At 36.5% G+C, this 10812-nt stretch overlaps 1 protein-coding gene across 1 annotated transcript in view; it reads left to right on the top strand.

The window, feature by feature from the left end:
- Nucleotides 1-10812, top strand: part of LOC113234506 (titin-like) — a 32563-nt gene that overhangs the window by 4623 nt on the left and 17128 nt on the right. Inside the window, exons 2-7 of the mRNA XM_026469845.1 lie at nt 231-492; nt 5079-5144; nt 7865-8030; nt 9511-9699; nt 9841-9971; nt 10478-10556. Coding sequence (XP_026325630.1) covers nt 231-492; nt 5079-5144; nt 7865-8030; nt 9511-9699; nt 9841-9971; nt 10478-10556 — 893 coding nt within the window. The remainder of the gene's footprint in view (nt 1-230; nt 493-5078; nt 5145-7864; nt 8031-9510; nt 9700-9840; nt 9972-10477; nt 10557-10812) is intronic.

Raw genomic sequence — 10812 nt, 5'->3', positions numbered from 1 at the left:
AAAAAAAAAAAAAAAATATCTATCTTCTTTTTACGTCGGCGGTTTAAAAAGAGAGTATGAAAAGATTGATGCTAGTAGAGGAAACGAAAGAAGTGTACCAGGCAGACTGCAGACCTGAGGTTAAGTCAGTCTGATTGGGAGAGAGACGTGATAGAATGTTAGAGAAATTAAATAACTAACCCACACATTTTTGTCTTTTCCAAACACACACAAAATGGTTGAAAATCCAGTCTGTCCAGAGTCCTTGCGTCCCATATGCATCGCCCTGATGATTCTAGCGTGGACTTCCAAAGAATAAAGCCTCTTGTCGAGTCGCTAAAGGACTCCGAAGTGTTAAAGGCGATTAATGAAGAAATATTGAAGAAGGCCAAAGAAGAGAAGAAGAAAGAAGAACGGAAATATACTACGTTTTTGCAGAAACCGAAAAGACCGGTGCCGAAAATGAAATTTGGGTATTATGGATATGTTGAACCGGAGGAAGAAGAAATTAAGGTAAGATTTGTTTTACAATTGGAATTGTGGCTTGGTTCTTTTTTTATAATACTAAGTGACGGGGCGAACAAGTCGTGCGCCTGATGGTAAGTGACACAGTTGCAGTGCCACTCAGAGCTTCAAATGACAAAGATCTGAGGGGCATTCCTACTGCGCTCGTCTACCTGAGGCATAAGTTGATAAGTGTGCATATAATTTCACCAGCACCCTTGTTCTTCAAAATCGGAACGCAGTAATGCTCATATTACTGCTTGGCGGCGGAAATAGGTAAGGTAGCAGTAGATAGATATATAGTTAGATAAACACTTTATTGCTCACACACAAGAACAAGAATAGTACATAAACAACTTAAAACTAATGTGGGCAAAGGCGGTCTTATCGCTAAGAGCGATCTCTTCCAGACAACCTTAGAGTTAGAGGAATGCTAATCGGAGCGGGAGAGGTAGTGTGCCAATTTTACAAATATAAAAATAAAAATATAAAAAAAATAAAATTGTATAAATAAAAAATAAAAAAAATACAAAATAATAAAATTAAATAAAGACACATAGTAATTTATAAAATATTTGATATTGAATTTAAAAAATAATGATATATTATACCTACGTAGATATATGTATATATAAATATACCTAAATGAACTTATACTTACTAATAACTTATACTTACTAATACATACGTTGCAGACTAGGACCGTGATAAAAGATATTTACGCAATCCGGTTTTGAAAATAGTTTCAAATGGGAGATCGTTCCGCAAATTTGCAGCCTTAATAGTAAAAGAATTTTTGTAATACTCAGAGCGAGTGAAAGGAGGCTTCAGTAGGTTATCCGTTTTAGACCTTAGTTCACGGTTGTGATCATCCCCGAGGAAGTGAAAACGAACCATAAGGTATGGCGGAGTACGAGTGTGGTATAGAACATTGTAAAGTAAGCTGAGAACGTGCTCCTCACGGCGCAACTTGATAGGGAGCCACTGAAGCCTTCTCCTAAATTCGGCCACATGATCGAACAGTAGAAGGTGGCAGTACTTCGTATTCTATTTACTTATTCATTAACAATTCATGTGGCCAAAAATGCCATAAAAAATTTAGTTATAAATTAAAAAATACATACAAATAAATTGAAACTGTAATTGATAATGAATTGGTACAATAATAACAATAAAATAATATAAATCTAGAATAACGAAGTAACGATTAACAACGATCATTTCGACTGCAACTCCGACTGCAAATTTACAGTCGGAGTTGCAGTTGAAATGCAGTCTGTCATGTCGGTCTTACAGAGTACCAGTATTTATCCAAAAATAAAGTTCTGTCTGTTTTTGAAAAATTTTATATCTATAATAATTTTAAGTTCTAAGGTTCCAGGTTTAGGACGAGCTTTTTCACAAAAGTTGCTAGAAATGGAACTTCAATAAATACTTACGGTTACTATGCCACAGAGGAGACACTTTTAGTTTTGGCGTCAACTTCGTTGTCATCACGTCTGCCAAATGTAGTTGCATTACAGAATTGGCGTTGTAAATACACAATGCATTTTCTATTTGCTATATTTATATTAGTTTCCTTATTGACAATAGATATATTTATATTTATTAAATGTATCGTTATGTACGATTTGCCCTTGGCTGTGTTTCAATAGACATTTTTAAGGTAATGGATTTGGCAGCTTAGCAAATGATGGGGAAGTTTTTTTAGTTTAATTTTTTTATTTGATGTTGGTGGTTGTGTGATTGTGTGCTTAAATTTCAAAGCTTAATAAGTAAATATCGAGTTCTTAGTTGTCCGCCATTGCTATATTGTACTGGAACTGAAACTATTTTTTGAACCGACTCCAAAAGAGGTCGAGATTTTCAATACCGAAATGACATTTTCCAGAAATAACGTTTGGTTGAATTTTCATGACCTCGAAAGTAATTTTGAGAGGAAAATGTTTTTTCTTTTAAACCTAACACGTAATCTAACCGAACCTAATCGTGTCTTTGTGATAAACATCCAACAAATCCTGAAAGAACAACGGTTTCGTTATAATTCGACTTCGGTGTAATGAAAATTCGAACAAACTTTATTTCGGGGAAAAAAATTCGAGTTTGTGATAGGTTACCGACTGTTTTTGATTTTCTAGTGTGTATCTTAGACAATTACTCGGACATTTTGATGATTCTTGTTTTGTTGGAAAGTAGGCCTCCTTGTGAAAGAGCTCGTCCTGGGAAATACTGCTACCTTATCTATATCTACCGCCAAGCAGTAATGTGGGCATTACGTTTCGGTTCCGAAGGCTAAGAGTGCTGGTGAAATTACAGGCATATGGAACTAATCAGCTTATGTCTCAGGGTGTCGGGCGCAGTGGCATTGCCACTCAGATGTTTGTGATTTAAAGCTCTGAGTGTCACTGCAACTGTTATGGACAGACATATTACTTACCACCAGGCGCACAATTTGTTATTCCCGTCACTTAAGTATTAATAAAAAAAATAACTTTAGTAGTAGGCTCATTCGAATTAGAAGAAAATATTCCAACTCTCAGGGTCGTATTCTAGAACTCTACTCAATGCTCAAGTCAGGATTGCAATGAAAACACAAGCACTGGAAATACGACTCTAATGGCAAGGACTTGAGTATGCTTTCTAGTGCTTTGATCCATACTCAAATCCTGACTTGAGCATTGAGTAGGGTTCTAGAATACGACCCTAAGACTGGCAAAGTAGACGATGAATCAGGGTATTGGATTTCACCTGCTTTCCGTCAACCAATTTCAATAAAGACTTGGCAAATAGATGTAATTCTACAAATTTTTGAAGTCGGTCTTTTTTATAAAAAAAATTATTCGAATCCCAAATAGTGTCACCTGTGGGTTAGTAGGTTATGGATCTGTAAAGCCAGGTACTCATTAACGTGTTGTAACTGTAACGTGACAGATACAGTAAGCGCGTGCGCATTGCATTCGTAGTCGGAGACTATAAATCTACAAAACTCGGACCCACTTCAGATGTCGCTTTTGCACTATGTCCGATTCCAATCCGAGAAAATACAAGTATTGCAAAAAGATCCCCGCGCAAATGCTCTGACGAGGTTCTCTGGCGAATTTTCACTCGCTAGAATGAGTATCTGGTTATCGTAGGCTCGCTGCGAACCGCACGCGTATACACTAAGATGTTTGGTTACATAACATGCAACGGTTAAAACTCAGCTCAGCTAGTGAGTACCCAGGTCAAAGAATCGTTGGTTTGAATTTAAATTAATGAAATTTGTTTATTTGTGTGATTTTTTGGTGTAACAATTTGATGTTTAGTAAATAACAGTGCTAAGTATCACAAAAAATCAACCAATAATGGCGGACAAATATTCTTAAAGAAGTCATTAGTTTAAAGTATTACATTTAAATCTATTATTATATTATCATATTGAAATTATCATTAGATTTTACTATTATGATTATATTACATTAAACATTGCATAGTACAGATTAGATGATACATATGTCAGTTGTGCAGATGTCAATCGGTTTATTTTTGTTTGTTATTTTGTTTTTTTGTTTGTCGGTTTGTTTGAAAGATAAGCAATTATAGATCCTAATAAGAAAGCTTAGGTATATTGATCAGAGGCGGCTCGTGGGAGATTTTAGTGGGAGTTTACTTATCTATACATATTTTAAATAAAAAATTAAACTCATATTATAGTGTTCCATTTTAAACAATGCCACTAAACACTACGCTCTTAACAACGTTTGAAAAATAACAGTTTTTACAACACAATAAAATGCGCGTGAAAAAATCCTCATACTAGTCCTTTGTTTCACGTGTCGCGCCGTTTAGAAATTTCTCTTTCGCACTCATTGAATTCAGTATTGAACTTAGTAAACAATGTCGGTCCATAGGAGCGCATCGCGAAGCGCTCCACTCAAGGGTCAGTATGCTACACTGTATTAAAGAGAAAGATAAAAATCTAATTGTGTGTTTGTCGTTCATTAATAATAAAAAATACTGCGGCTCCAAATATAATATGAAAGCGTAATTAATAAATTTATTTTAGTGGGTTGGACAGGAGTGGGAGTTCACTGCACCAGCGCTCCTTAGGACGAGCCGCCTCTGATATTGATATTTAAGTATAGAATAGAATATAAATAGAACTCTTTTTTACGGTAAAGGAAAACGATGTGACAAAAATTAGGAAAATACTTATAAAAACACGTTAAAAACTTCATTAGACCAGCAATGTAGACAAGCCTTACAGACTGAAACGATAGCAAGCTTCTCAAATATGAACTGGGACTGTTGAGGTCCTTTTTTTATGGCATTAAATGACGGGACGGACAAGTGGTGCGCCACAGTGCTGTTCGGAGCTCTAAATCGCTAATATCTGAGGGTCACTGCCACTGCGCCTGTCCCCCCGAGACATAAGTTGACAAGTCCCATGTGCCTGTACTTCTACTAGCATCCTTACTCTGCAAAACCGAAACTTAGTCACGTTAATTCTTGCCGGTAAGAATAGGTAAAATGGCAATACTTGCCTGGACGAACAAATTCACAATGAGCTCTAATTTTACTATAACACAAATAATAAAGAAACTTTTTTGTTTCAGGAACCGTACAAGGTGAAAATTGTAAAACAACCTAAACCCAAAGTCGCTCCAGATTATAAACCAGAGGTAATTGATGTTTAAATTACATATCGGCAGGTTTAGCAGAACAAAGAAATATAACTCGCTAAAGTCGACAAATTTTATCATATTTATTTGATTGAATATATCACTTGGAAAGAGCGGTGGCCTCGGTGTGGCAACTGAAGCTGACTCGAGTCTAGTCACATTGAAAGAATTTTTCCTTTGTCTTGTTCGATTTTTGTATGTAGGGATGTATTTTTTATGAAATCATTCAGCGATTTCTTCGTCAATTGTGGACAGATTTTGAAAATTCTTTTTTTACTTGAAAGGGAAAATTCTCGAGGTATTGTCATCAAGTGAGGGACCCCATGGAAATCGAGCAAAATCCTCAAATTTTATAGGCATGTGCAGTGTGTTTGTTGAAATCAAGCAAATTAAACAATTTGAAGAAAATATTTTACCCCTAAAGGTGGTAAATTATTTCACTTACTTTCTGTTAACCCATTTCAATAAAACTAGGCAAATATATGTAATTCCATAAACTTATGAGGTCAATTTTTTCACTAATTGTAATTGCTAGAGTGGCGCCACTGCAGAGCTTCTATATACGTCTAGTTTGAACGCGCTCTTAGCCTTTGTGTTCATGCTAAGCCTGCAGAAGTAATTATTAATAGAAAATTTTATTTCTCACGAGATGTAATAATTTTAAACATATATATAATTAAAATTATGTAGATAAGTTTAAGTTTAAATTGGAATTAATTTTCATATCTTTCGAACTTTGAATCTGTAACGCAATAAGTATTCCTAGTGGATTGTAATTCTGTTGTTATTTAACAATTATGTTATTAATTAAATTATCGTAAAAACGGATTTAAATAACGATTGGAATGAAATAACATTAAAGTACATAAAACATTAGTTACATTTCAAAAAGAAACTAACGTTCAATAAATACGCAAAATAACTAATTATTCTTTTATTATTTAATTGTAAATAACATCACTATAAATATATTCACATGAAGTATTGATCAAACTTACTATTTTTCATAATAAGAATTCAGTTAAAAAGTTAAATTTTCTACCTTTAACTCTGGCTGAATGGTCTCAAACTAGGTAATATTTTAATTAAAATATAAATTACGAAATACTTTCATGAGGTGTATTGAAAATATATTATATGTAATACGTAATATAAGGATAATATATAGTATATAATACGGTATTTTCACCTCATTGAAAATACAAAATACAATAATTACCACTAGAGCCGAACACCGCGAAAATAATTGAAGAATCAATTAAAAAATACATTTCTGTCAGATAATTGAAATATGAATTATTAGGTACAAATACATATTTACGTAGTAATTGGAATACAAATAGTAGGTACTAATTTAAATTATAATTAATTAAAATACTGCCCAGCTCGGAAACTAACTTAGCTCAATGGTGATATAATAGGTTACATGACCAAACAAAAGGTGCGCTTTAGCGCCATCTGATGGCCAACTTACTATTTCAACTTCTTAAACGAGTTGAAGGTAGAAAAATTAATTGAGTGCTGCGTGTACCTTGGGCATTTTTTCTTACTTTCATTTCTGACGTAACCAACGACTTCCATCTACAGACAAGAACATTCACGCCATCGAGTATATAACCAGAAATAGAGACGAATGTCATTTAATTTGTTTGAAAACTATTCTGCCAAATCATTACTGTGACAACTGCGCTGCTATTGGCCAGCCCAAATTCGAAACAATTGACGGGTGTTGTAATGGACGACAATTGCAAAATTACATATTTAATATTTAATTACCGATGAAATGTGATTCCGTTTGTTTTGTAATTAGATGTTTTGTTGTTTTTCCCACACCACCGAATGGAACAGCCCACATTGTTAGAGATATTTCATTCGTCATCTTTATTATAATAAATACAGATTTTTTCGGAATATACGGAGACGTACACACAGGTCAGTTGTTGGCGCTGTACTATTTCAGCTTTCTAATTTGTGATTTCAGCGCAAACTAAAGTTGACATTTAAAAGTGATAAAAGGCCCATTTGCCTGGTGAGTTGCCAAGGATAGATGGCCCTTATTTCGTCTCGTTATATACTCGATGATTCGCAGCAACTACATGTTCCAAACGAACTATCAATGGTGATAATGTTTTGTTTTACTCATTGACTTACAAATAAATGGACGACGGGTCTAATACAAAAACCACGAAAAAAATGTCCCAAGTCAACCTATTCGAAATTTAAATTGTAATGTCATCGCAGTATCGCGCTGTCCGTAGAACAAATGAAGACTAAAGCGGAGTGTCGCGCTCTGTATACGATTTTAGCGCCTTACAAGTGCGGACACTTTTTAGCGCGGACCCGACGTCCATATAATTGTAAGTCAATGGTTTTACTGTAGAATTTTGTCAAAGAGTATCAGTACCGTAGTAATCTATATCTATTGGGAATGAGCTAGTCAGGCAGATAATATTGAGTGTTTACCAATGATATTTATCCATAGTTGAGGAATTAACGTAAAGCCCCTGGCAAAGTCACTATTACTTACACAATACATATCATTTTGCTTTGACTCAGGGGCCTTCCTTCCTTTCTTCATGCTAACAAAAGAGCGTTTTGTAATTCACTTTAAATTTTATCAATCTCTTTTTAAAATTTTGTACATAAGTTATTTTGACTGGTGGTAAAACTCATCATCATCCACTCATCTATCATGTCATAATGTCATCAACTCCCATCAGGACTTCAACACTGGTCTCCTCCCGTGGGAGGAACGAGCCCTCCGCGAGCCTACACCCCCTCCAGTGGAGGCTGAGGAGCCTATCCTGATACCTGAAGAATTTCCTGAGATTTTGGAGGCTGTAGATCCTCTGCCTGAGAGTGAGGTTCCTGATCTCGAAGATACCGGTAAATATATAAGACTAATAGGCAGTAGTTTCCTACGTTCTTTTATGTTCAATCAGACGTACAATTTGATTTTAAGTAGTAACATGTGTAATTGTCATAATCAGGCACAAGTCTCCTTGAAGGACATATACGAGTTGAGGACTTCGCAAGTTACCCAAGACATGTGAACTTTCTTGATGTGTTTGTTTTTTTGCTAGTACCACAATCATTATTCAAATTCAAATAACTTTATTTCGGAATAAGTATTCATCTATAGAGATTAACATAAAGCACTAAAAGATAGAGTTAGTGCTACAAATAACATTTTTTTTCTAAACTATATGCAACCGGGTCTAGTGTTCATGAAGAAAACCCCGGACTCTGCAATTATACTCAAGAGACTGTTGCCGCACGAACTCTATGCATCAGGGAAGCCGCTCTATCACGGTTTTTTTTATAATATCTAATGACGGGACGAAGAAGTCGTGCGCCTTTTTCGAGGGAAAATCCGTCAAGGATACCACCGTATCACGGGGAGGCGCTGTGGTATCTAGGACCTATCCCACCTCTGAGAGACTTTACCGTCCCCACATTTCGTGGCATGCCGGGAATTGGCACGCCAACCAACCCGTGAACCCTTATCCAGAGGGTGACAAAGCACCCTTTGGTTCACTGTCAGGCAACTGGCGGGCATAGGCCAGCCGCCTGCGCACTAAATGTTTGCGGTGTATAGGATGAGAGGAAGGGTTTTCCACTCGCGCACGCTCCGCCGCCTCCTTCCGCGACAATGCATCGGTGCAGAAGGAGGCCACCGCACCTCACGCCCTCTCGCTGCCGACCATGGCTCGCACCATCGTACATCTCCGATGCACAGCAAAATCGTGGCAGTTGCAACAACACTAGTAGGGCGCTAAGAGATTTTGAGGTGTAGTTGACACAAAGGCTGCGAGTATAGAAAGACAGGCAATATGCCTTGAATAGGATAATCTTTACATCGTCACTACACCTCCCGAACTTGCTATTGAGAATATCAAACCACTAAAACTACTAAAAACCAAGTACAAAGTAAACTACTAAAAAGTCGTTGAAAAACCAAGTACAAAGACACGACGCAAGCACATAGAAAAATTCGTGAGGTCCGTTGGTTCGTTCCGTGGCTTAGTTGGTATAGCGTCTGGCACGGTATGCAAGAAGACGTCGGTTCGAATTCGACCGGATCGAAGGAATTTTTTCTGAGTGTTTTTTCTGAGTGTTCGATCTTTGTATTAATAATTATAATATCAAACCAATTGAAAAAAGTTAATCTCGAAACTGTTTACATCGTTAGATATCAAACTGTCAGTCAAACATTCAATTTTATGTCTAGGTGGTGGTGAACTTCTAACCGACCAATTGAAGACCAAACCAATCACCAATCAATAGACGACTTAGTATATCAAGACCTATCTCCATAACAATTTTATTCAAATGATTGCATTCTGACCTGCAGATTTTGTTTTAGGTATACCTCTCCCAGTACCAACACCCAAAGATCCAACACCGCCACCAGAAGAAGATTCCCAAGAAGAAGAACTCGATCTTGAAGCAATAGTTGAGGAAACAGAGAAGATTGTAGAAGAGAAGCTGGTAGAAGAAATGGATCAGACGAATCTTGCTGAACAGTTGTTGATGAGTGTGCAGAATATGGTTGGTAAGTGTATTATGAAATTTCTCTATCCGACTACGCTGAACGTTAAAGAGAAGGGTACTAAGTATTATAATACTTAAAGATTACCTTTTAACAACAACAATAACCTCTGTATACAACTTGGACTTTTTATTCCTCTCTCAGATCCTTCGGCTCCCCTGGACCAGCAACTGGCCCAAATGCGCGCGCAGCTAGCGGCCCTGGCGCAGTTGCCTTGCGTCATCCAGCAGTCGCTTGAGTTGGTCACTAAGCAGCTGGGACAACTTAGTCAGTTGGTGGGTATCCAAGCCGTTACGTATCTTTTCCCATAGAACATTGTGATATAAACAGCCTGTGACGGTGTGACCTCCTTACACCGTCGTCTCACCTTTTGGTATCGCCTCTCTCCGCTTGTATCCTATCATTTTTTCTTATACTTGTATTTAAATTTTAAATTTGAATTGTTCCATCTTCCTTCGCTGTCTCATTTTGTTTTCGTACCACGGTCACTCCCAACTCGACCGCCACAACAGTCGGAGCTGTTCCGAATTCCATTGCGTATAATCGCTAATTTTGGTTCTTTACCACGTTTATAATCGTCATCTGATGTTACAAATGTCCATGACCACCACTTATTAAGTCTGCTCGTTTGCCTCCTTTTTAACATAAAAAAAAACTTCAATAAATACTTAACGTCTAAAAAAAATAAAGCCTTTTTGGTTTGTATTTCATGTTAAATCAACTGATTTAACATACAATAATCTTAATTATTATTAATCTTGTTAACGTGATTTGGTTCCAGGAAATTCAGCAACAAGAGAAGGCTCAAACTGTAACCGAGGACATCGCAGAAGTGTCACAAGAACAACAAGTTACCGAAGGTAATTTCAATACATTTTAAACTTACATTATCAAAAAAAGGAGGACGTCCTCAATTCGACTGCATTTTGTTTTAATATATGTTACGCTATAATTTGTGAACCGTCTTTTGTAGGCCATGCATTCATGGAAGCCATGTACAATTAGGGACGGATCAGTGTCATTGTTAATATGACATATTTGTTGTTCTGAACATCGAGTATATAACCAGAAATAGAGACGAAAAGTCATTTAAATTATTTGAAAACTATTCTGCCA

This window comes from Hyposmocoma kahamanoa, unplaced genomic scaffold, assembly GCF_003589595.1.
Source record: "Hyposmocoma kahamanoa isolate Upper Pololo Valley unplaced genomic scaffold, ASM358959v1 84, whole genome shotgun sequence".
Taxonomy (NCBI): Eukaryota; Metazoa; Arthropoda; class Insecta; order Lepidoptera; family Cosmopterigidae; genus Hyposmocoma; species Hyposmocoma kahamanoa.
The sequence above is the reverse complement of the archived record's forward strand: the minus strand, read 5'-3'. Positions and strand labels throughout refer to the sequence as shown.